Source organism: Ctenopharyngodon idella, chromosome 4 (genome assembly GCF_019924925.1).
Source record: "Ctenopharyngodon idella isolate HZGC_01 chromosome 4, HZGC01, whole genome shotgun sequence".
In the NCBI taxonomy this organism is placed as follows: Eukaryota; Metazoa; Chordata; class Actinopteri; order Cypriniformes; family Xenocyprididae; genus Ctenopharyngodon; species Ctenopharyngodon idella.
This window is the reverse complement of record NC_067223.1, coordinates 22,284,420-22,311,767: the sequence shown is the minus strand read 5'-3', so window position 1 is coordinate 22,311,767 and position 27,348 is coordinate 22,284,420. Positions and strand designations below refer to the sequence as shown.

Sequence of the window (27,348 nt, the reverse complement as noted above, 5' to 3'; positions counted from 1 at the left end):
CTAGCTCCTAAATCTATGAAACGTTCGGAGTAGTCCAGAAGACTCCTAAGTCACTAAGACAAAATCAAAAACAGTCCTAATCCACCCAAAGACACTGTACACCATTCAGGCAATAGCGATAGAGCCTTGGGTGCTAAACTCTTTTTTTATAAATGCAATACATTTTGATTTATAGATCTGAATCTACGATGAGACGACAAAAAAAAATCTTTAACAAATAAATAAATATTGTCCGATTACCTGTGCCAATGGTTTTCATGAGTTCACATTTACAAATGATTGAATAGAGTAAAAAAAAATTAATAAGCATTTTTGGTGTGCTGTCCAAGGGGATCGAGGGCTCCGAGCTTGGAATTTAGCCCAAACCCAAAGTTCTCCCCATATCCTCAGCCGAGAGTGAGGAGCGGGGTGGCGGAGGGATGCAGAAAACTGTCGAAGTAACTATATGCGAGTCGGCTTTCGTCACTGTATATATTCCTCCTCTCAAGCTGATTAGAAATACTGTTTAAATGTGTTCCTCCCAAACTTTGTTTATAATTTGTCGCTTGTATTTTGCATTCTCTTGAGATGCAGACATCCAAGAGGCGGACAATTAACTGTATATACTAGTTTAATTAGTGACACTTAGCCTACATTTTAAAATCTTTATTTGAATAGGGCAACATTTGTGTTTTAAAATCTTTATTTTAATATGGAAACATGACACCTCAATATTTCTATGATTAAATGTGAAGCTGTGAAGCTCTGGTGAACTCCATGCCCAAGAGGGTTAAGGCAGTGCTGGAAAATAATGGTGGCCACACAAAATATTGACACTTTGTGCCTAATTTGGACATTTTCACTTACGGGTGTACTCACTTTTGTGGCCAGCGGTTTAGACATTAATGGCTGTGTGTTGAGTTATTTTGAGGGGACAGAGAGAAAGCAAGATATTTGAGGGAAAGACATGCACACAGATAAGAACTGAGAAATCTTTAAACAAATGAGGGGGGGAACGACTGGCTAGACGGATAAAAAACACCTACATCCTTCTTTCCCTTCCACTGTGTCTCTGCCATGAACTCAGAACCCAGAGTCCTTTTGCCTAGTTCTCATCTGGGTTGATTGCCCTCAGATGTATCATTTGTCTGCCTATTTAAGTTGTGTTTGTTTCTGCATTTGTCATTAAGGTTCTATATTGTCAAGTTCTGTTCTTTCTGTTATTTTGTATCTCTTGTGGTTTTGGAACTTTGCCTGTCATTTGGATTCATCTTTTGCCTGTCATTTGGATTATATTTTATGGATTTTGTTCTTTCAAATAAAGCTGCACATGGATCTTCCTAAACCTAGTGTCTGAGCAGTACCCAGCCGTGACAGTTCATTTCTGTCTAAAAGAATCAGCTGAGATCTGTAAAATCTCAGTGTGTTTTCCATCCAAATGCATGTTCAAGTCATTTGTTTTTGAATTTGATGATAAATGTTCAAAGTTCATATTAAAGTGACTTTTGATTCTGAGTTTGGTGTCTAGGCAAAGTTTGCAATATTAAATGTCATATGAAAACTTCTGAGTTTAAAATTGATCTGAGATTGAAACTGTTCTGATGGTTCTCTTTGCTGGATATAGAAATTTTGTGAAATAATGACAAAATAAATAGTCTATGTTTAATTTCAGGATAAGTGCACCCTTTTTCTACAGCATTTATTAATCTTCTTTAATGTTTATTTCAGCATTTACTAATACATTATTGTATTTGTTAACATTAATGCATTGTGAAGTAACATGAACAAACATTGAATAGCTGTATTTCTATTAACTAACATTAACAACAAATACAGTAACAAATGTATTGCTCATGGTTAGTCCATGTTAGTTAATACATTAACTAATGTTAACAAATGAACCTCATCGAAAAGTGTTACCCTATTATTATTATTATTATTATTATTACTACCATTATTCACCTATATATCATTTAAAAACATGTCAATAAATGTCACATAACAAATTTGACTGGATAGTTTAAATATCATTATCATTAGTTTTGTAAGTATAAAAAGCCATATAAATAGAAATTATATTTATGAGTGTTAAATAAACGCTTTAGAAATTTGGCACTGAAACCTTAATTACATAGATTGAATTGCAGCCAATTAGCAAAGAAGAAGCATTCATATAAATTTTTTTACTAATGTAAAACAAGAAAAAGAACAAAAAAACGTATTGTGTTATATTGTGTCTAAATGCTAAATAATCAATGATTCTGTCTATACCCTTGAGGGGCGGTACACCCTCCCATTAAAAAATTGTAATTTTTCTCTTCTGTCATGTTTTCTTTCTCCTTCTACAGGAAAAACTCAGTGAGTTTCTCTGCTTGTTTTCTTAGTGACTTACATTGTAGGAAGTCGTTCCTGGTCCTGGGAACAATGTTGGTGAAAGTGACTGTGGAAATCAACAGACATGAAGAGTGTGTCATGTCAAGAGAAAATGATCCCTGCATCCGTTCCTAAGACATTTCTAATATGATCTTCTACATGATATGAGATGATGGAGGATCATTTCTGAGAGCAGATGAATCTCCAGGACTTTACCTCTGTCAGAGATCTTCTTCAGCTCCTCTTTGCAGAAATCCTCCAGTTTGTCTCTCAGCTGACGGACAGATTCTCTCACACCATCAAAAGAGGAGAGAGAACTGAAGGGATTGTCATTTACGTCTGTAGATTCAGGAGGAGCTGAGAGAGACTGGAAACTCTACAGAAAACAGAAATCAAAGCTCATCACCTCCACACTTCAGCCAAAGGACTCTTAGGACATGATCCCAAGGTCAGGTTTTGAGGTTTAAATACACTGAACTTCCTGTTTGAGGACACACAGATCAACACTTCAGTCAACGGCTCATTCTGCTCTCATGAAATGTTTCTCTGTGAGTCTCTTGCTCAAGTCCGCTATGATCCTGTTCTTCTAGATCTCTGTTACCTGCAGGAAATGGATGTGATCCTGTGTGTGTGAAAGCTGCTCCAGCTCAGCGTCTCTCCTCCTCAGATCATTGATCTCCTGCTCCAGTCGCTCCAGTCGTCCTTCAGCTCGACTCACTGCAGTCTTTTCCTGATCTCTGATCCGCTGTGTGACCTCAGAGCGGCTTCTCTCAATGGAGCGGATGAGCTCAGTGAAGATCCTCTCACTGTCCTCCACCGCAGAGCGCTGTTAGGACACACATCACAATCACACAGTGGCTTCAGTGAGTCCTGACTGAGACTCTTCTTCTCCAGACTCACCTTATGAGACTCCACATCCTCTCTCAGCTGCTGAAGATCTTCCTCTCTCTGCTGGATCCTCTGCTGGAACAACTTCTGCGTCTCCTTCAGCTGCTTCTGAAGCACAAACCAATGACAGGAGAAACACTACATAAATCACCAAGTAAACAGATATGAATCCAGTATCAGTGAAGTGCTGAGATTGAGGAGTTAAGGATCTTTCATGATAAGGTTATAGTTTCAGTAATAAGTGCCAGAATTATTTCATCAAAGCTTAGTTTTATATGGATAGTTCACCCAGAAATGTAAATTCATTCATTATTTACTCATCCTCATGTCTTTCCAAACTTGTATAATTTTCTCTTGCGGAGCACAAAAGAAGATATTTTAAAGAATGTCTCTGTTTCTAGAGCCCAAATCAAATATGGTGACATGTCAATATCATCAAACCTCACTAGCTCATGTATGTCACATGACTAAACATGCCACCATATTTGATTTTTCTAATAGCTTTAGAAGACTGAGGGTGTGTCCATAATCACATACTCTTGAGTAGGTACTTATTTTGAATAAGTAAACTACTTACAAGAATGCTATGAATTCTATAAAAATATTCTAGTTACATTCTACTATGAATGTACTTTGGACGTACTACATTCCCCATGTTGTTATTGTTATGTGGCTTAACAGCATCAGTTGCGTCACTTCACTGCCATTCACAAATCCTCTCCTGTGGCTTCATGGGATAGTAAAGTGTCTATTGTATGCACATTTTAGAATCTCATCGGAAGTAGCAGGTCATCCAGGTACTTTTTGCCTACTCTTTTATGAGTACATTTGTCACATTCCAAGATTACTCTAGGATTATCACACTTAGAGTTGTATGGGTTTCTTTTATGCTACCTTAATGTCCTTTTTGAAGATTGAATCTTTTGGAACTGATTGACTTTCAATATATGGACAGAGACATTCCCTAAAATACTTTCTAGGGAATACCTTTGTGTTCCTCAGAAAAAAAGAAAGTCATACCAGTTTGGAATAACGTGAGTAATTGATGATTGTTAATTTTTTGGGTGAAGTACTGGTCTATTATGCTTTTTTTTCAGGTTCATTTTTGTTTAGCACAGGGGTGGGGAATGTTGATCCTGGAGGGCCATTGTCCTGCAGAGTTTAGCTACAGCTCTGTTATTACCATTACGGGCAATAGTTGCATGTGCTTTCAGTGGAAATGTAAATAATGGCATCAATATTGTTGTATCAATTTGAGCCCGAATCAGACCCAGATAACAGTAATGAAGAGGGTCAACCAGAACCTCTGCAAGCACGGCTTTTAAAGGAAGTTTCTGAATGGTAAGTATTTTTGTTTGTATTTGTGTCAAAGTGTTTAGATATGCTGTCACTTGTAAATGTTACTGCTGTTTATGTTAGCTTTCAATACATGGTTTTATCCTGATTAAAGCTTTACTGTAGCTCAATATATGACTGAGTAGTAGCACTTTTGTAAAGGTATCATTTAATTTATATCATGAACAACTGTTTGTCTATGAACATAGAAGTTAGTAGGTGTATGTAGGCATGTGTTGGAGAAGTATGAAATAAAATTGAGCTAACTGGCTAGCGAAGCCAAACCGCGTTGGTCTTTGTTTACATCCTTGATGCAACCAAAAAAGAGCAACAGAACTATACATTTAAAAGACATGTACAAACAATAAAACATACTTACAGGTCAGGGCCCATAAACAGCAGTTTCTGCTTTTAAAGTGGGAACTGCTTCATGTTTCAGTAATAGCCTTTGTGCAAATCCAGCATTGAACTCATGTAGATTCTGGAAGCTGTCTTCCGCGCCGCATCCAGTGTAGACAATATCACTGATTATAATGGGTTCTATTATCTTTTGCGCGTCTGGTGTACACAACTCTTCCATAAAGGGTTTATGTTAATTGCAGGGTTGGTGATGTCACCAACCCAGGGAGAAGCTTGTTGTAGTCCCAATCGGTTGTAATTGTAGGCATTAAACTGCCAAGACAATAAAGACAATATCTCCGTTTGCATTGAACTTTCAGTGCTGTAACTTTGCAGATGTTGTTTATGCTCAAGCAGCAACATTACACACTAGCTAAAGTTAAAAAAGTGAAATCGCAATGAACCACCCCTTAAATAATTCCTTCCCAAGATATACACAAAATAAAAGGGGTGAGTTGTATTAGTAGTGTGTCGTCTTGTCCAAGAGACGTTGTTTTTACCACCGTGAATCGAAACCCCTTTTTCAGCCTTCCTAATGCAGACTAACTTGATGGGCAACATTTTAGAATACAATTCCATTATTAATGAATTACACAGAAACAAATGTGTAATGCATTATTAACATTCTAGTAACTACTATTAACTAACAAGAAACTGTTACACATTTTAAGGTCTTTGTTACTGTCACAGTTCCCTTGTCTCCCGAACTCCATTTCCCATGATCCTCTTGTCTCCACACCTGCACTCACTTCCCTCGTCATCTCCCCATCAGCACTCATCACCTGCACCTGGACTTCCTCATCAGCACTCCCTATATAATGGACTCACTCCCTTCACTCCCTGTCCGTTCTTAACGTTATACTACGTGTGTTTGGTTGTGTCTTCTCCTTTGTTATTAATAAATACCTGTTAATTGTGGATCTCTGTGAACACCTCATCTCTACAACCCAGCTACTGTAACAGAAGAACGGACCAAACCGCTGGAGATCCACTGACAAAGATGGGCCTATTCGTCATCTCCCAGGCTCCAGCTTCTCCCATGCCTCCCACACCTATGTCGGCTGCAGACCGCCTCATTGGACTCCTGCAGGACGGACGTTCGCTGGAGAGGTATGTGGAGGAGTTTGTCGAGTTAGCCTTTTTGACAAATTGGTCAGACGCTTGGTTAAACACCCTTTTTCTGGACGGACTGGACGAGAGCACAATCCGTTTTGATGAACCTGACGATTATGTTTCCTTAAACGATACTATTAATCTGATTCTGTATTTAAATGGTTCTGAGTTTGTTGTCGAAGAGGTTCCGGATATTCCATGCTTATCTCGTCCAGTTCCTCCAGAAACACGGGTGGCCTGGCCAGTTCGTCAGTCTCCATCTTCCTCCACATACCCCTCCAGTGAGCTTTTCCCCTGCATCCTACCTGATCCACAACCCTCTGTTGGGTCCGGGCGTTCCAAGAGGAGGAAGAGGAGGAAGGCCGAGCAGCCCAAACCTCCAATACAGCCTGCCACCTTGCAACCAAAGTCTTCTGAGTTTTCTACCTCCGTGCAACCAGAGTCTCCTGTGTTTTCTACCTCCGTGCAACCAGAGTCTCCTGAGTTTTCTGCCTCCGAGCAGCCAAAAAAGCCAGCCATTGATGAGGACTGGTTGATAGACTTTTGGACCAAAGCTTCTCCAAGTCCCCTCGACGATGCTCCAGCCCTCGCTGAATCCGCTCCTGCCGCCGCCGCATGAGCCAGCCGCTCCTGCCGCTGCCGCCGCCGAGCCAGCATCTCCAGTCTCCGCCGAGCCGGCTCCAACTGCTGCCACCGCCCACGAGCCCACTCCAGCCTACACATCAACTCCATTCATTGGACTCCCTAAGTTTCTCCTCAGCCCCCTTAATGGGGGCTAATACCCGTGGGTGGGGAGAATGTGGGCGGGGTTTCCAAGGCTCCTGACCCTCCATGGCCGCCCTCGGCCCCTGACCCTCCGTGGCCGCCCTCGGCCCCTGACCCGCCGTGGCCGCCCTCGGCCCCTGACCCGCCATGGCTCATGGATCCGCCCTGGAGACCTCCGTTCCAGTCCGCTCCTCTCCCTGCACCTGCATGAGGTGCCCACCCCCCCTCCCGGTTGTTCCATCTACGGCGCGAGGTCACGCCTACCGGGAGGGGGAGGTACTGTCACAGTTCCCTTGTCTCCCGAAATCCATTTCCCATGATCCTCTTGTCTCCACACCTGCACTCACTTCCCTCGTCATCTCCCCATCAGCACTCATCACCTGCACCTGGACTTCCTCATCAGCACTCCCTATATAATGGACTCACTCCCTTCACTCCCTGTCCGTTCTTAATGTTATACTACGTGTGTTTGGTTGTGTCTTCTCCTTTGTTATTAATAAATACCTGTTAATTGTGGATCTCTGTGAACGCCTCATCTCTACAACCCAGCTACTGTAACAGTTACACTGTAAACATACATTTAAGTACTGAGCAATATTAAGTAACTACATGTACTTACTGTAGGCTTAGGATTTGGTTTGTTTTAGGGTTAGTTGTATGTAATTATGCATAATTATTACTATCGTAACTACGTGCAACATATGTAACAATGACACTGTAAAATGAAGTGTTATGCAAGAAACTGATTAATGAATTAGTAAGTAATAGTGCTCAGTTGAATGTGGTCGTTCTCTATTAGCTTATCAATAACAACTATTTTTTCATACTTCCATGAGGACTACTGAACACTACTATATACAGGTTCATAATTAACATGAAACATGCATAATGTATAATTATTTCTAATGTGAAGGTCATGGTAACCCTCTAGTAATGACACAAGTATTACCAAATCCTTCAGAAGGAATTCATTATTTGGATCGGTATTTTAAAGTGAAAAGCATAACTCTAATTACTGAAGTCATTGTAAGCTTTTGAGGTTTAATGATCTGTCCGTCACAGACTGCGTGACTGCCACTTCCTGTGGATTTTTACGAGTAGTAGCAAATACATGCAGCACCGTAGAGTTGCAGCAGAACAGACTACTTATCTATAAGTAAGATAAAAAAAAAAAGTTTAAAAAAAGGCATGTTTTTAAAAACAAATGATTTAAAAAACAAATGATACTAGGCTAAATGGAGAATCATACTAAATACCAAAACTGTATTACCCTTATATAATTCTACTGTATATAATTTCATTTATTCTGTTTTTTGTCTCCTTTATCTCGCTTTCAACACAAGAATCACAAAGGAGATTTAGTGAAGTATTGCCAAGTCTGCGGTTTTCCTGTGGAACTGGGCCTAATTTAAGTAGGTAAAAAAAAATAAAAAATTCTGCGGGTTGATTTCCACCCCTGTATGTACGATTTCGGTGCTCCAACACCCTCAAACACCGGTGTTCCAACACCCGCCTTTAAGTTCATACCTGTTTCTCTGTCCTCTGTGCTGCAGCTGATACAGTGTCGTGGTTTTTATGTTCATCCATCGTACACAGCAGACATATACACTCCTGATCAGTGTGGCAGAAAACCTCAAGGATCTTGTCGTGTTTCGGGCAGATCATCTCCTGCAGTCGTCCAGTGGCATCAGTCAGATTGTGTCTCTTTCGTTTAAACCAACTCTCATGTTGTTCAAGGTGATTCTGACAGTAAGAGTTCAGACACACCAGACAGGACTTGACAGCTTTGTGTTTTCTTCCAGTACAGACGTCACACTGCACATCTCCAGCTCCAGCGTAACAGTCAGCAGGAAGTTTAATCTTCTTCAGTTTCTCCACCAGTTCAGCCAGAATGGTGTTTTTAGCTAAAGCAGGTCTTGGACTGAAGGTCTGTCTGCACTGAGGGCAGCTGTAGACTCTCTTCTGATCCTCCAGATCCCAGAAGCCTGTAATACAGATCTTACAATAATTGTGTCCACAGGAAATGGCCACTGGATCCTTCAGGAGATCCAGACACACTGGACACCTGAACTCATCCTGATCCACTGAAATTCTGGTTTCTGCCATTTTGTTGTATGCATACAGAGACACAAACACACAACAGCTCAACTACACTTCAGTTTCAATTTCTCTGAACTCATGTTTCCTGTTTCCTGGTTCTGTGTTTTAGTGACGTGTGGCCCATATAGATATTGTTGAAGGGGGGGATAGAACCACTGAACTCACATGAACTGTTTCAAATGTTTTTAGTACCTTTATGGACCTTGAGAGTTTCCATGGCTTTGCTCTCAATAGAGGCCTCACTAAGCCATTGGATTTCATCAACAATATCTTAATTTGTGTTCCGAAGATGAATGAAGGTCTTACGGGTGCAGAACAACATGAGGGTGAGTAATTAATGACATTATTTTCATTTTTGGGTTAACTAACCCTTTAAGCGCAGCACTCAGTGCAATACACAAATCAAATTATAACCATGGCCAATCCCTCCCATTCAAAGATTGAAACAGGCAAACGAAAAATACAAACAACAGTTGGAATACAAACTCTAACATTCACATACAAATAAATATACCACATTTGCAAACACCAACTATGCTTTCATAAATCAAAATAACATTTACATTTAATCAAAAAGCAAAATCAACTCAATAACACTTTAGAAAAAACAAGTTATACAAATAACAAAATGAATTCAAATGAGACCCAGGCAAAGCAGTGGTGCAGTCACATCAGTGGGTTTAGATCCCGTCCCAAAATAAATTACTGGAACCTTTGGACATAGTCACACCTGGTGAACATGAGACACAGATTTACTCAAAATAATGATAAAAAAAAACAAACGAAAATAAATTACGACATACACACCAAAGAAGGTTCACCGCGGCGTACTACGCATCATCACTCACCTTATAAGATTGTAGCCACTTACTAGACAATATGCTAAGAACATGCGAGCATGTCAGTCTCTCGTTAACAGAAAGATCACTTTTTTAAATACGGGAATCTACTTGGGAACTACTGCAAGCAGCCAGAGCACACCAGAGAGAAAACCAGAGGATGCATCAAACTCTGTCCTGATGGCCACATTTGTGCAAATATATTGAATAATACAATGTACAAATATATGTGTACTATTATTATATGAATATACAAACCCGATTCCAAAAAAGTTAGGACACTGTACAAATTGTGAATAAAAAAGGAATGCAATGATGTGGAAGTTTCAAATTTCAATATTTTATTCAGAATACAACATAGATGACATATCAAATGTTTAAACTGAGAAAATGTATCATTTTAAGGGAAAAATGAGTTGATTTTAAATTTCATGGCATCAACACATCTCAAAAAAGTTGGGACAAGGCCATGTTTACCACTGTGTGGCATCCCCTCTTCTTTTTATAACAGTCTGCAAACGTCTGGGGACTGAGGAGACAAGTTGCTCAAGTTTAGGAATAGGAATGTTGTCCCATTCTTGTCTAATACAGGCTTCTAGTTGCTCAACTGTCTTAGGTCTTCTTTGTCGCATCTTCCTCTTTATGATGTGCCAAATGTTTTCTATGGGTGAAAGATCTGGACTGCAGGCTGGCCATTTCAGTACCCGGATCCTTCTTCTACGCAGCCATGATGTTGTAATTGATGCAGTATGTGGTCTGGCATTGTCATGTTGGAAAATGCAAGGTCTTCCCTGAAAGAGACGACGTCTGGATGGGAGCATATGTTGTTCTAGAACTTGGATATACCTTTCAGCATTGATGGTGCCTTTCCAGATGTGTAAGCTGCCCATGCCACACGCACTCATGCAACCCCATACCATCAGAGATGCAGGCTTCTGAACTGAGCGCTGATAACAACTTGGGTTGTCCTTGTCCTCTTTAGTCCGGATGACATGGCGTCCCAGTTTTCCAAAAAGAACTTCAAATTTTGATTCGTCTGACCACAGAACAGTTTTCCACTTTGCCACAGTCCATTTTAAATGAGCCTTGGCCCAGAGAAAACGCCTGCGCTTCTGGATCATGTTTAGATATGGCTTCTTTTTTGACCTATAGAGTTTTAGCCGGTAACGGCGAATGGCACGGTGGATTGTGTTCAGCGACAATGTTTTCTGGAAGTATTCCTGAGCCCATGTTGTGATTTCCATTACAGTAGCATTCCTGTATGTGATGGAGTGCCGTCTAAGGGCCCGAAGATCACGGGCATCCAGTATGGTTTTCCGGCTTTGACCCTTACGCACAGAGATTGTTCCAGATTCTTCAAACTCTTTGCAATTTTTCTCTGAGAAACTACTTTCTGATATTGCTCCACTATTTTTCGCCGCAGCATTGGGGGAATTGGTGATCCTCTGCCCATCTTGACTTCTGAGAGACACTGCCACTCTGAGAGGCTCTTTTTATACCCAATCATGTTGCCAATTGACCTAATAAGTTGCAAATTGGTCCTCCAGCTGTTCCTTATATGTACATTTAACTTTTCCGGCCTCTTATTGCTACCTGTCCCAATTTTTTTGGAATGTGTAGCTCTCATGAAATCCAAAATGAGCCAATATTTGGCATGACATTTCAAAATGTCTCACTTTCAACATTTGATATGTTATCTATATTCTATTGTGAATAAAATATAAATTTATGAGATTTGTAAATTATTGCATTCCTTTTTTATTCACAATTTGTACAGTGTCCCAACTTTTTTGGAATCGGGTTTGTATTTATGTATGTAAATACCTATACTACTACTATTACTACTACTACTAATAATAATAATAGGATACATATATTAAGTATTAGTGAATCATTTTTCAGTATTAGTGACACTAATTTTTGAGTGGATAAATGTACAGTAAATATAACGTACAAGATGTATAGTGTCACATGTCTGTCTGTTTTGCACTTTGTTCTGTTAGTCACATGTCCTCCTTTGTTCCCAGTTTCCCGCCACTTATTTGTATCCTTGGTTACTCATTTGATTAGTGTCTTCAGTTCAGCTGTGTCTCGTTTATTAGTCTCGTTAACTCCTCTGTTTGCTGTGTTCATAAGCCCTCAGTTTCTGTCTGTTCTTTGTCCAATCACTGTTATGTTTTGGATGTGCCTTACCTTCATTTTGACTTATTATTAAACCTTTTGTGTTATTTGGAAACCTGCTCTCCTGCCTTCTTTTGCCCATGGTGACACACCGTTACATATAGATAATTGTAGATTGTAGATAATTATAAGTGATGTAATGTATAAAACAGTGCTGTTATTTCCTGCATCTTCCTGCCTCTGAAACAAAATATATGCCATATACCTACAAAATGAAAGGAAAAAAGTCAAGACATATATATTTGTATATTGCCTTTCATAATACATATTTTAAAGCAGATTTACAGCAAAATTGTGTTGTCTCCAGATAAGTGATTTATTGCCTTTTCTGTTAGATCCAGAGCTTTGCAAAAGTAGATGGAAGAATACAGGTATTTCAAGGGCTGCTGACATCTCACTCCGCCAGCAACAGATATCGGAACAGTTGGCCACTGGACTCGCCCGACTTCTTGGTCCCGCTACAGGGGCCTTGTCAAGGAAAAAAGGCAGATGACCAAAACCTCGACCAAGCCCCCTCCCCGCCCTCTTGGCAACAGAAAGTGAGAGAGAAGGTGTGTTTGGGAATTCCACTAACCTTTTCTATGAGTTGTTTCAACAGGTGAGGGTTGGGGGTTTCTTTGCAAGAGAACAGCAGGGAGCCAGGTTTGAGAAGTTGAAGGAACCCCTTGCCACCCTGGGCCTCACCCTATCCCTTACTTTATTATTGAAAATGGGCTCTTATACTATGTCGCAGAGCAGCGAGGTGAGCGGAAAAAACTACTTGTTGTTCCTGGGGCTAGGACGGAGACTGTCATGACCCTGGCCCACTCACACCCCATGGCTGGACACCTTGGAGCCCAAAATACTGCTCAACAGATCCGGGACCGCTTCCACTGGCCAGGGCTTGATGGCGACGTTAAAAGATTCTGCCAACGTTGTGAAATCTGCCAAAGAACCACCCCTGCGACCTCCACCTAGTCCGCTCATTCCTCTGCCCATCATTGAGGTGCCCTTCGAGTGTATTGGCATGGACCTGGTAGGACCGCTGCCTAAATCTGCCCGGGGTCATGAATATATATTAGTCATCCTCAATTATGCCACACGGTATCCTGAGGCCATTGCCCTAAGAAAAGCAACATCTAAGAACATCGCTAAGGAACTGTTCATTCTTATGAGCCTTGTTGGCATTCCAAAGGAAATCCTGACAGACCAAGGTACCCCATTTATGTCCCGGTTGATGGCTGACCTCTGTAAACTGTTACATGTAACCCAGCTACATACTTCAGTGTATCACCCTCAAACCAACGGCCTAGTTGAACGCTTCAATCAGACCCTGAAAAGAATGCTACAGAGTGGTTGATGAAGATGGGCATGATTGGGACTTCATGTTGCCATATGTCCTGTTTGGTGTTTGTGAAGTTCCCCAAGCCTCCACAGGTTTCATTTGAACTTCTGTTTGGACGACAACCCCGGGGACTCCTCAATGTGGCCCGTGAGGCCTGGGAGCAACAACCAACAACCATCCCCCCACGAACAGTCGTTGAACATGTTCAAGAGATGAGGCAGCGTATTGAAAAAGTGATGCCCCTAGTCAGCATATGCAAGAAGCACAACATGCCCAGCAGCAGACATACAAATTCTTGGTGTAACCAAGGTTACCAGAGCAATACAGAAATAAATAATGTTATTAATATAATAACATACTAATGTATAAACAAAACTATTGAAAACTACTTAAAATAAGTACATTTATAAAGGAAAATATTCATTTTATACAAACTTATATTTTTACTTGGTTATTAATGTGACCAATAGCAAGTAGTTTTGAACTTAACATGGGCCAATGAGAGCGCAGAAAGTGGCGCAGCGGAAAAACTGATTTCCGGGTTTTGCACAAGGTTTGCTCGTGGAGTCAGAGGCAGCTCTCTCTATCGTGCATGGATGCTGATGAGCGCGGTGTTCGCTGAAGCTCCAGGGAAACAGGAACAAAGAAATAATCTTCTTGATGTGTTTTATCGATGGATTGATGTGAGTGAAGTGACGCATTTTATTTTCCATTTGTTGTGAATGACATTGATATTGTAATGTAAGTGAAAATGACAGTTAACTTGTAAAATATAAAAGTGTAAGGTGATATACATATACTCTACTAGTGACAGAGTGTTGCTAAAGTGTTTACGAAGTGTATTTTCGATTAAAAAGGGTAAAGAAAAGTATTTAAATGGGACGTGCTGTGCCTGCACTATTCTGGATTTTTCCTGTGAGTTTAACGATCTCCTTGGTAAGTCAATTTGCCTTGTTAATCATCACAAATCAAATCGTCATTATTGTGTAAGTGGAAAAAGCAAGAGAAATTGAATTTGTGGGTGATTTATATATGAAAAAAATGCTGTTTAATGCTGTATTTGGTACATAACAGTTACCTTTGTGCTCAAGAATGTGACGAAAAGTGGTCAGTTATATAATAATTAGTGTGCTATGTTGGAAAAATAGTCACAGACATTGCATATATAAAGAAAATATTCTTTATTTGGGAATTTGTCAACTGGGATGCCGACGAACGGAGCAGATTTACCATGTCAACCTGTTGAAGAAATTACTTGAACCAGGGCCTCACTATCTTGCAGCCCTGGTGGAAGGAACACTCCCGGTAGTGGCCTTTGATGAAAATTTGTCTCCGAACCAGAAAAATGACCTCCGGCACCTGATTCATGAGTTCTCTGATGTATGCTCTGAGACCCCAGGCCAAGCTCAAGTAATTTCCCAAGACATTCGAACACTGGCCAATGTCATCGTCAGGCAGCGGCCCTACCGAGTACCGGAAGCTCGAAGACAGGCTATTGAGGAGGAAGTTCAGAAAATGTGCAAGCTTGGAGTCATCAAAGAGTCTTGTAGCCCTTTGTCCAGCCCCATCGTAATGGTCCCTAAGCCCGACGGCACCTTTCGGTTCTGCAATGATTTCAGAAAACTCAACGAGGTCTCCACTTTCGACGGGTACCCCGTGCCCCGTGTAGATGAGCTTATCGACCAGCTGGGGAAGGCCCGGTTTATCTCCACTTTGGACCTCACCAAGGAATACTGGCAGGTCCTTCTTACTCCATCAGCCCGGGAGAAGACTGCCTTCAGCACCCCTAATGGGCACTGGCATTACCGGTTTCTTCCTTTCGGCCTGCACGGGGCACCTGCCACCTTCCAGTGGATGATGGAAATCATTCTGCGGCCCCATTGCACCTTTGCAGCTGCTTACCTCGATGATGTTGTCATCCATGCAGAGACCTGGGAGGAACACCTCACTCGACTCCGGAAGGTCCTCTTGGAGCTCAGAAGGGCTAGACTCACAGCCAACCCCAGGAAGTGCCATCTGGGACTCACAGAAGCACGGAACCTCGGGTATCGGATTGGTTGTGGCCTCGTCAAGCCCCAGGAGGACAAGATTGCGGCAGTCCGTAACTACCCTCGCCCCACAACCAAGAGACTGGTACGTGCCTTTCTGGGGTTTGCAGGATATTATCAATGCTTTATCCCTAACTTCTCCTCTCTAGCCTGTCCACTCACAGACCTGACCCAGAAAAGACAACCCAAGAAAGTGCAATGGTCACCGGCAGCAGAGAAATCCTTTAACTCCCTCAAGAAAGCTTTGATCACTGAGCCTGTCCTCAATGCATCACCTTGCCCTTCATCTTACAGACAGATGCATCAGATTATGGTCTTAGCACTATCCTTTCCCAGGAGTTTCAGGGTGAAGAACATCCTGTTCTTTTTTTGAGTCGGCAACTGTCCCCAACAGAAACCAAATATGCAGCTGTCGAACGAGAGGCTCTGGCCATTAAGTGGGCAGTCCTGGAACTTTGCTGTTATCTCCTCAGGTGCTCCTTTACCCTCGTCACAGACCATGCTCCTCTTCAATGGATGGCCAGAGCCTAGGAAACCAATGCCCGGGTAACACGCTGGTTCCTGGCTCTCCAGGACTACCACTTCCGTATAGAGCACAGCTCTTGACCAGGATAAAGTAGTGCTGATCCTGGGTGAGTAAAATGTCCCTCATTTTGTTGTTGCTTAAACATACAGTAACAAAAATTGTGCAAAAATAAGTGCAGAATTGGAATTATAGACATGGTACAGAAAAAAATTCAGATGTTCCAATAAAGTTTATCAGGGCAGCACTCACAGAAAATGAAATGATGAACACAAGTTATGAGTAAGGTAATAATTTGTCATACACACATTTTAAAATGTTAATGCAAATCTTTTCCTTTTTTTTCAGGAAAACAGAGTAGATGCTATTTTGGGGTTCATTTGACTGAAAGCAAAATTTGGCTGTGAATTGGACTCCACTTTGCCCTGACAGTTTCAATAAATAAAATAGATAATTTGTTTGTTTTGAAGTTATTTCCCCTGCATACATCCTGCAAAAGACAACTTGCAAACTCCTGCATAATACAAGCAACTAATAAAAGTCTTATTCCTCACCTTTCTTTTTATGATAATGACCTGCTCTGATACGGAAGAACACGCCATACTCTCTGAGGAGACGTCCAAGAAAACTCAACCCAACCACCTTGACATCGATGAAATATCCATAGAAGATCAACCCCCTTCAAGATGAAGCTCCAGATTAGCTACAAAATCTTTATCTATTAATGAGAAAATCCTGCCCGCACTATATAAATGGAATATTCAGATTCCACCACATGCCAACCACAAGGATCTATTCCAACTCTTCTCAGAAATGGCACAGGAACAAGATTGTATTACACCATCAGAAGTCTCCACTCCACAACCTTCCGGATGGAAAGCCACACAAAAAAATGAAGCATTCATCATATCATTGCTTGAACAACCTTATGCAACATCACGACATTTATTTCCATCAAGAGGTGCATCAATTTATTATCAAGATCTTGTATTGACAATGCAAGAGTCGAGCACTCTGTAAAGTCTACTCCAGCACATCCCAAAGACTTTCAATGAGGTTAAGGTCAGGACTCAGAGGTGCCAATTCAAGTGTGAAAATGATTCTTCGTGCTCCTTGAACCACATTTTGTCTTGGTAGTAAAAGGAAAAAGATAAACAGAATACATATAAATATTACCAGTTTGTAATCAATTTATTTCCAGTTGTCAAGTGAATTATGTACACTAAATCATAATCTGGTCACCTTTTTACAAACATACTGCAAATCCATAACACTGCATACTATTTACTTATGACATCAAAGTATGTAACTTTGAAAACTTAGTAAAGAACAGTCCAACGCTCTGATCAACAGGCTTCCTGACACCAACTAATGAGAGGGTCATGCTGCTTTTCAGCTGTTAGAGCATATTGCAAGTTAAAAAAAATTCAGAACTAAATATATAGCCTTGTACGAAAATACCATATGAAAAGTTAATGTTTTTTAAGTTAAAATTTTCTTTGACTGTTTGTGTTTTTCTCAACATCGCATCATTTTATGTCACAAGAGGGAATTGTTTGCCAGGCTCTGCGTTGACTCAGTGCAGAGTAGGTTGGTATTCAGTAGGAGTGGTCATGGGTCAGTGTGTTTTTGGTAGTTTTTGTATTTCAATTTATCATCATGGTAAATTATTATGTTTGTGGAGACTGCATGAACTCCAGCCTGTCAGGACATCAAGTCCAGAGGTAACATGAAAAAGGAAGGTGCTATCTTCCATGCCTGGGTGCGTTTTGTGCAGGTGAAGAGACAGGACTTCACTTCTGCTTTGAAAAACACGGTGGTGTGTAGTGTTCATTTTAGACCGGAGGTATGATGGAGTTCAACACATACAAATGGGGCCCATGGGCAACTGGCAGGCCTGGACCAAACCTGCTATGTCTTCACTCGGGAGAGAGGACTCTCTCAACAGAGTCAGACTGTAATTCCTTCATTCCAACTCAGAAGAAAATGGCAACTTTACAATTACTGAACAGGCAACCATCAGCTCTTCCTCCTCTGCATCTTCTGTTTGCCGTTCTGTGTGCGGCCGCAACGACAGGCCTCGATCTACAACCAGCCATGTGCTTACTCATGGAGAGAGAGAACTCTTTCTCTCTCAACCAGAACAGATTTGAACTTAGCATGCAAGTTCATCACAACTTCTTCATTCGACACAGAAGAAATCGAATGAAACTCATGGAACCATCATGAGCCTTCACAAACAGCTTCCACCACAACGGCCATGCAAGTACCGTACATTCAATGAGGTGTTTTGAAATGATAAACTGATGGTTCTTTTCCTGGTTTAATGACTCTTTTTCCATAGCTTCATTCCCTGTTCCCATTTTCGGCTTCATTTTGTCACTTTCTTCCATTTTACCTATGTATGTGTGATTGTGTGTCTGTGTTTGATAGATTAGTTGTGTTTGTGATTTAGTTAATAAAATTTGTGCACAATACATATTTGTTTCTGACTCCCTGCCTGCAAATAACTGTCACTTAAATGATCTCGATCTTGTTACACGCTCTAAGCGCTGTAAATGCTAAGAAAGATTTTTTTTTCTGTGGCCATGAAAAATATACTCTTCTTAGAATTACTTAATAATCAATTATGTGTGTTTACAGGACAAACTTATTAATTGATTGTAATGTCATCCAGACATTCATACATGAATCCTCATGTGGTATTCAAGTTTTTATTTTATATTTGAAACTCTTTCCACCTTGACCATATATAAATGGCTTCTCTCCAGTGTGAATTTCCATGTGCCTGTTAAGGCTTCCTTTTTGGTTGAAACATTTTCCACACTGTTGGCAGGTGAAAGGCTTCTCTCCAGTGTGAATTCTCATGTGGACTTTAAAGTTTCCTTCTCTAATGAAACTCTTTCCACACTGTTGACAGGTAAAAAGGCTCTCTCCAGTGTGAATTCTCATGTGGTAATTAAGACTTTCTTTTCGGTTGAAACTTTTTCCACACTGTTGGCAGGTGGAAGGCTTCTCTGCAGTGTGAATTTTCATGTGATAATTAAGACTTTCTTTTCGGGTGAAACTTTTTCCACACTGTTGGCAGGTGAAAGGCTTCTCTGCAGTGTGAATTATCATGTGGTAATTAAGAGTTCCTTTTTGCGTGAAACTTTTTCCACACTGTTGGCAGGTGTAAGGCTTCTCTCCGGTGTGGATTCTCATGTGGTAATTAAGAATTCCTTTTCGGGTGAAACTATTTCCACACTGTTGGCAAGTGAAGGGGCTCTCTCCAGTGTGAAGTTTCATGTGGTAATTAAGACTTCCTTTTCGGGTAAAACGTTTTCCACACTGTTGGCAGGTGAAAGGCTTCTCTCCAGTGTGAACTACCATGTGGTCTTCAAAGTGTCCTCTATGATAAAAACTCTTTCCACACTGAGGGCACGTGTAAGGCTTCTCAGTGTGAATTTTCATGTGCGTGTGAAAGCTTCTGTTTTGATTGAATCCATTTCCACACTTTTTGTAGACAAAATCACTTCTAGTCCCTGTTTTTTGAGCCATTTTTTGTGAGGAAGTGTTTTCAGAATGTGAGCAACTACAAGGTTTTTCTTCAATAATGAAATCATGATGATTTTTATATTGATCTTTCTCTTCCATTTCATTCAGTACTTCACTCTCCTCTTTCAGTGCCATCAGGTCTAAAGTGAAGAAAGAGGAAAAAAAAGTTAACCTCAGTTCAATGGCACAAAGCAACAGACATCCAAACATTTAAACATGTAAAGCATCAAAACCAACTTAACCATCTTATACCAACTAAACTACTGAGAGAGGTAATCTGAGAAGACTTTTCAATATTGCTCACTTTACTTGCTGGTGGTTAAACCCTTAATGTAAAAAACCCAATATGACCCATTTATTAAGCAGAATGTGTTTGTTATAACTTTGGAATGACCCAACACGATAGTCCAAAAGTCACTTACAACCAAACATGAAACCAAAACACTCACAGATGCTAGCAAGAGAACACAGCAGAACAAAACAAGTTATTTAATTTTGTTTGTTTCTTTTATCTTACTTATTTTTTCTCTGCCCAGTTGCGGTCTCCTGTTCCTCTCCAGAAATTACTGGTCTCGGATATCTCTCGTGCTGCTGAACTTTAGGACTGTTATTGGGACTGGAGTTTGGATTTTTCTGGATTACCACTTGCCACACTAGACTGCTTTCTGCTGTGAATACCTGCATGTTTCTGATTGTGAGTTGGATGTCCCTGTTGGTTCTGTTTGCCCCTCGCCTGACTACCCTGCTTGTCTGACACCGATTCCCGTCTCATGATTTGGATTTGTTTGCTCTGGACTCTGACTCCGGCCTGCCTGACCATTTTCTTCGGTCCCAAGCTGGCCTGGACCTTTATTGCTTGAACTGTCTTTAATTATTATTTCAATAAATTGAAATTCAGCATTCTACTGCTTTTGGGTTCTTCTTCCTCAGTTTGTCACACCTTTCTTTTCATCACCTACCCAACTCCATTTTTCAGTGTCCTCAGGTGCCTTGAACACACTAAACAAATAAAACTACAATCAAGGGCAAATAACATTTAATAACAGTTCGTTTTATTCATTAACCAGAGAAAGTAACAAAGCATCTGCCATGACATTATCCCAAATATGTGATCTGAAAAAACAACCACGGGCATTGAACCACCACCCACATACACATCAAAGTGCTACAATGCCCACACCAAAGCCAATGTTTCTTTTTCAATTGATACGAATTAAACTTCTCAGAAAAGAAACTAACTGGCCTATCAACCACATTGTTGTCTTTTTGCAGTAGTACAGCTCCTGCACCTACCCGACTTGCATCGACTTGGATCTGGAACAATCCCACCAAGGCTCAACTAACACAGGAGCAGTACAAAATTTGTACATCTTTATCTGGCTTACTTACTCAACTCACTCATTAAGACAATGACTTGCTGCCACCTAGTGGCGGTTTCATTTTTAAAGTACATTTTAATTAAAACATTAAATTAGAAATCATTTCGTATTTAAATACTAAAATAATTCTATGAGATTGTTTTTTTAATTATGTAATTGGAAATTCAGTCTAAATATAGTAGTCAACATTTGAAGTGGATCAAAACCTTCCTTAGGACAACTTAGTTCTTAGGACAATTTTGATGAACTTTTTTGATCCACTTCAAATGTTGACTACTTTATATTAATGCCACTTCTGATGCTGCTTCTGTGTCACCTCTGATATAATCAAATGACTGAGTTCAGCTTTGAGAATGAAACCAACCTGTTTGTTCCTCAGTTTCTTCTTGTTTCACACTGAATGCTTCTTCGATCTTCATGTCTTCACTCTCCTCTTTAATAAACTCCATATTTATAATAGTGTGTCACGTGGCTCTCAGTCGCTTCACCAGGAGCTTTTCTCTGTTTAAGATGAGAATAATTAACAGAAAGAAAAATAAATTCAAACTAAATCTCTGGGTGCGTCTCAATCAGCTCTAGTTCAGAACACTGGTAAGAGAGTCAGAGTGAGAGTTAATGGTCTTAAAGGGTTAGTTCACCCAAAAATGAAATTTCTGTCATTTATTACTCACCCTCATGTCGTTCCATACCTGTAAGACCTTCGTTGATCTTCAGAACACAAATTAAGATATTTTTGATAAAATAACGACTATTCAACCATTTTTCCACTTCCCTGTCAGTCTGTTCCACAGTTGGCGCAGTAAGCACAGTGAAGGCTTCCGTGTTTACGTTCAAATACCGGCTCATTATTGGCCAGCTCCTGCGTCAGCATCACACGCATGCCTCATGCTGCTCATGTGATCAGGCCTCGGCCAATACTGAGCCGGCATTTGGACGTAAAACCTGGAAGCGCTGCAGAAAAAATAGCGTACCAGAATGAAAGGAGAGAGACGAATTTGTTGAATAAATTCGTTATTTTTGTTTTGTTTTTGCACACAAAAGTATTCTCGTTGCTTCATCAGATTAAGGTTGAACCACTGTAGTCACATACACTATTTGAACAATGTTTTTACTACTTCTCTGGACACTGAATGTGATCATTTCGTTGCTTTCAATTGATGTGAATCAGTGGATCGGATCGCGTGTCAAACTGCTGAAATCACGTGACTTTGGCGCTCCGAACCACTGATTCGAAACAAAAGATTCGTAAAGCTCCGAAGCTTCATGAAGCAGTGTTTTTAAATCGCCCATCACTAGATATTGTTGAATAAAGTCATTATTTTATTTTTTATTGGTGCACAAAAAGTATTCTCGTCACTTTATAATATTAAGGTTGAACCACTGTACTCACATGAACTGTTTTAAATATGTTTTTAGTACCTTTCTGGCCATTTGAAAGTCTAAGTTAACTTACTCACAATGCAGGCCTCACTGAGCCATCGGATTTTATCAAAAATATCTTAATTTGTGTTCTGAAGATGAACAAAGGTCTTACGGGTGTGGAACGGCATGAGGTTGAGTAATTAATGACAGAATTTTCATTTTTAGGTAAACTAACCCTTTAAGAAAGGATATACAACAGCTTCACTATACAGGTTTTTGCAGCAGGGTTTGGTAAACATTACAGCATAGTGTGCTTTGATTATTACGTCAACAACATTTACAATAATTTTCATTTGTAATGCCATGGTTCATCCACTTGTATGACTCTTTAATAAATATATACTTATCTACTAGTCTAGTTTCTCAAAAGAGTTTTGCAGATCATAACTGCTTACTTATTTGTAGGTTTTGCATTTGAATAAATATTTAGACATGATCAAACACTAGATTTTTTAAATTTGTGAAATTTAAAAGAGTTAATACCTTTCATTATAATATTTTTAATGATACTCGTATAAGGACACACAAGTGAATGTTAATGAATGCACGCAAGAAAACTGTAAAATCAAACAGCATTTAACAAAAGATTTTTAGTAGTCTATACACATATAAATTGATAATGAATCAATATTGAAATCGAGCCAACAGAGAGTGATGGAGAGGCAACATTAATCTCACTCCAACCTGAACTTAAAAGTTTACGACACACTGATTCAACGAGCAAAACGAGGTCAAGAGTGTTTGATTTATTGTTCATAGCTTGTAAAAATAATTACATTTACTCAACAGTTTGCACTGATTTAAACACTTTAAATCCGTAAAAACACAAACCTTTCTTCAGCCGAATCACAACAGATGCGGGAGCGCGGCGCAGCCTTATGACATCACACCACCAAACCAAAATAAAAGTCCCGTTGACACGCTATCCATATATGTATATATTCCAAGAAAATATTAAGAACAACCAATGATAGAAGTGTGAAAGAGTGTGATATTTTGTCTAATAGGAAAAACTGTAATGTTTTGGTGTAGAAACCATTTATACCAGATATTACAGTATTAATATGCAAATAGCTACAAATGTGGTTTACAGGTCAAAAATACACATTAAAAACAGTGTATGACTTAATAAAGCAGAGTTCATTTTATGTGTCATTTTGGGGTGGGGGATATGACCAAAATCTTACTTCAAGACATTTTAATTCAAATAACAATGACAGTAACAATATCTCACAATATAGATATTTTTGGTTATTTAAATTCATACAAACTTGCGCTGTTAATTTGACTCTTTTGTGGTCGAGGCAGTTGCGCATGGCTTACAGGGAGTGAGGCCTACCTGCCCGGCTCGGGGCCCGGGTGGGGTCTCATGTTATGCAATTCGTAGTATCAACAGGAGCAAAGAGAAGAACCAGGAGAGTAAAAAGGTGATCTGCATTGGGGCTATTTAACTTCTACGGAAAGTTTCCGCCCCTGAGTCTTGGCCTGGCCAATGAGAAAGGTGCAATTCTCTGGCGCGAGATTTCCTTTGTTTGAAAGTGAGTTCATTTCCATGGGGGGAGTTTTTGCATTCCATATAGCAAAACCTATATGGGGAACAAGTTTCTTTCAAACATGAAAATGACAGGGACCCTAAATACATTCTAAATGTACAATATCAAAATCCTCTCAAATTTGTAAATGGTGATTTTTGGAACGGGTCAAACGCAGATAGAACCTTCTAATTCTAAAAAAAAAAAAAAAAAAAAAAACTTGCTTGCTTGGAATTATAAGGTTCTATCTGACAAAAAATTAATTGAAGCAATAATTTTCAAGAAACAAATAGTTTACTTATCATTTGTTTTAAAACAAAATTAGTGTTGTGACAATGTGTTGACATGCATGGGAAAGTTAAATTTAATTGTTTTTATGACATTTATTTCATTTTTTAAATTAATATTTGTTGTTGTTGTTGTTGTTCAAGTTAAGCATAAAAAGCAGTGCTAAATCTTTTGTCCAGTGCAGATGTTAAATTTAGGTAGGAATATGGTGGGTAATTTAACACTTTATTGCAGGAACCATTTAAGTTTAATTTTCATTTTGTTTAGACAGAAAGCAGCTACTGTACTACATCTGAGCAGGACTTTATTCCACAGAAAGAGGGACAGGTAAAATGGCTTTCTCTCTAGACATCAGTATGGCTGAAATAACATGCTAACGTTTATTGTTGTAATTAAGACCCCATCATTTAAATTATTGACTATTTGACCTTTAAGCCTTAATATTGTAAAATTTAAGACATTTTTAGACCAAAAAAAACTGCAAGAAAACAGACAATGCTCAACAAAAGTGTTTAACAAAGTTCATTAAACATTGAAAAATGTTTCACTGACTATATATAATTCAAAATATTTCACATTTAAAATATTTAAATTACTTCAACTATGCAACAACTCAGTTTTTAAAATACATTTTAAAATATATTCAAATAGAAAATGGTTCTATAAAATCATACTGATATTTTACAATATTACTCTTTTTACTGTATTTTTGTTACATACAGAAGGGGACAGAGACACAGGTACAGATTAACAGGTTTATTAAAGGTAATGCAGAGCGTGATCAGAGTGCAGGTAAGAGGTGGCAGATGAATGGATCGCTGAACAGATGAGCTGGCACTGACACTTGTCTGAATGTTTCTCTAGGGAGCGTGGATACCAGGAGACATGGGAACGAAAACACACCGGAGAAACACAGGAGACGAGGAGACACTGGGAATCACGGAGGACGCTGGAGACAGGTAAGTAGAGAGCAAGGGAGTCCAGGAGGTAAGTGAACACAGGTTAGTGTCAACGACAGTGACTGAGTGAACTGGCGTGTCTTTTATGTGGCTGTGGTGATGAGTGTGGATTGGCGTCAGGTGAGGCTTGTCAGTATTCAGGAGAGGGAGTGCGATGTGATTGGGTGACTGTGGAGCCTGGCGTGTCTGTGACAATTTTGGATCAAATAAATGCATTAGAGACTTCTTTAAAAAACAAACTTTTGATTGGTGGTTTATATATTTTTATTTATAACATATATTTTGGTGTATATTATTAGTATTATTATTCACCAATATATCATTTAAAAAGCATCTAATTGAATGCTAACAGATTTGCCTGGATAGTTTAAATATCATTATATTTTGAATATTGTATTAGTGAGTTTCAATCCTTCCTCATCCAGCAACCTGTCATTCACATTAAACGATCACCACAATTAGCAAATGTCAATGATCAAATCAATTTCTGAGAAGTTCTCACTTCATTTGAGAAGTCGATTCATGTGGTTATATGTCGATCTCAGTTTCCATTTCATGATGACTTAAATCAATGGCTAAAAAAAATGATGTCTCCACAAGCAGCATAAGAAGGTAGGAAGTCAACAGGCCACATCCTGAATCTAGTACATCACACCCTGATAACAAGACAAATGCATATGAAATGTTTGCGTTGTGTAGAATGTTGTTATAATGTTGCAGACCATTTTCTTTTGCAAGTAATTACAAGTTTTATCTTGTAAACCTTTGGCATATATGTGCCTTAAACAAACACTTCTCAAAAACTCCTCAACACCCACTTTTGAAGATATTGCTTCCAGCTCACCAATATTCTCTGAACGCCCCATTGAGAAACGCTAATTTACATGATATATGACAATATAAAACTCTTCTGTCATGTTTTCTTTCTCCTTCTACAGGAAGAACATGAACACACTCAATAGTTTCTTTGCTTGTTTTCTTAGTGACTTACATTGTAGGAAGTCGTTCCTGGTTCTGGGAACAATGTTGGTGGAAGTGACTGTGGAAATCAACAGACATGAAGAGTGTGATTATCATGACAAGAGAAAATGATCCCTGCATCCGTTCCTAAGACATTTCTAATATGATCTTCTACATGATATGAGATGATGGAGGATCATTTCTGAGAGCAGATGAATCTCCAGGACTTTACCTCTGTCAGAGATCTTCTTCAGCTCCTCTTTGCAGAAATCCTCCAGTTTGTCTCTCAGCTGACGGACAGATTCTCTCACACCATCAAAAGAGGAGAGAGAACTGAAGGGATCGTCATTTACGTCTGTAGATTTAGGAGGAGCTGAGAGAGACTGGAAACTCTACAGAAAACAGAAATCAAAGCTCATCACCTCCACACTTCAGCCAATAACCTGCACTACTGTCAGATTTGAGCAGCTCTTGTTGATCTTTAGTAAAAATGAAAGAGGGTTTAAATGGCAAAAATGAGACTGCCAGTTGTAACAGAGACTCGACCTGACTGGAAATGTGTAATTTCTAAATTCTCTGATGTGTGAGTAAAAAACAAATATAAACATCTTCTATCTTTTGACTCTGGCCCAGCTTAAGACTTTGCCAAAAATGACATTTCAAATAAACAACAAACTTTGACAAGTCTTTTTATTTTGCCACAACATTGTTTTAAATTTAAACATATTATGTATTAATTTGTATAGTAATAAGTGCATGGGGTGCATAAGAATTGTAAACATTAAGATAAATTAAATGTCACTTAATTCAGTTTTACATTTCACTTGTTTCCAGTGGATTTTCTAAGACAATCACCTGCTGGTGTCCTGTTCTTGTGAAACCATGACGTGATTGCCCTTAACTAACATACAGGACTTCCATTGACACAACTCTCTCTCTCAATGGCTCTGACACATGCTAAGCAGTAGATCAACCACAACAGACTGGGACTTTTTGGAAAATGTGACAGAGACAGAGACAGTCTGCTTTTGTCGCCACTAGTTCGTCGGCATCGGCTTGGTGTGTACCTGTCTTTATTGAAATGCTTCCCTCAATGTGTCTTAGTCAGGGTGAGAATTACACAGTGGCCTTCAGGAGGTCAGAGAGTAAGGCCAAAAACAAACAAACAAACAAAAAAACCTTTTGTCCATTGTTAATGTTAGTTCTCAATGATGCTACATAACTTTATTTTAAAAGCCTATAAAAATTGGCATTTGTGGAAATTTACATAAGCCAAAACTTTAAAAGGGCCTAGTTCATGTTAACTATAGTGGAGGATAGTGTTAATGGCTACACAACCATAAGTGTTCCAGGTACATTAAACATACTAATGCTTACATGGAGAGACTACCCTAGAATATCATG

General features: G+C 39.5%; 3 protein-coding genes across 5 annotated transcripts in view; all 3 read right to left on the bottom strand.

The window, feature by feature from the left end:
* Positions 1-23,057, bottom strand: part of LOC127511175 (gastrula zinc finger protein XlCGF57.1-like) — a 64,872-nt gene extending 41,815 nt beyond the window's left edge. Inside the window, exon 1 of one of the 2 annotated variants that reach the window (XM_051891857.1) lies at positions 23,037-23,057. The gene's annotated coding sequence lies outside the window, so the exon portion shown is untranslated. The remainder of the gene's footprint in view (positions 1-23,036) is intronic. The other variant, XM_051891860.1, reaches the window with a different exon arrangement.
* The window catches only part of LOC127511206 (gastrula zinc finger protein XlCGF8.2DB-like), a 64,908-nt gene extending 41,815 nt beyond the window's left edge, over positions 1-23,093 (bottom strand). The window contains exons 1-3 of one of the 2 annotated variants that reach the window (XR_007929880.1): positions 23,037-23,093; positions 21,148-21,284; positions 17,110-19,544 (exon numbers count right to left, since the gene is read on the bottom strand). Coding sequence is in view for 1 of the 2 variants with exons in the window: in XM_051891955.1 (XP_051747915.1) it covers positions 18,574-19,544; positions 21,148-21,232 (1,056 nt within the window). In the remaining variant the exon portion in view is untranslated. Of the gene's footprint in view, positions 1-17,037; positions 19,545-21,147; positions 21,285-23,036 lie in introns of those variants that run through there. The other variant, XM_051891955.1, reaches the window with a different exon arrangement.
* Positions 1-27,348, bottom strand: part of LOC127511452 (uncharacterized) — a 332,174-nt gene that overhangs the window by 293,323 nt on the left and 11,503 nt on the right. The window contains exons 7-12 of the mRNA XM_051892264.1: positions 26,855-26,933; positions 8,380-9,000; positions 3,253-3,348; positions 2,954-3,178; positions 2,569-2,728; positions 2,372-2,419 (exon numbers count right to left, since the gene is read on the bottom strand). Of these exons, the coding sequence (XP_051748224.1) occupies positions 2,372-2,419; positions 2,569-2,728; positions 2,954-3,178; positions 3,253-3,348; positions 8,380-9,000; positions 26,855-26,933 (1,229 nt within the window). The remainder of the gene's footprint in view (positions 1-2,371; positions 2,420-2,568; positions 2,729-2,953; positions 3,179-3,252; positions 3,349-8,379; positions 9,001-26,854; positions 26,934-27,348) is intronic.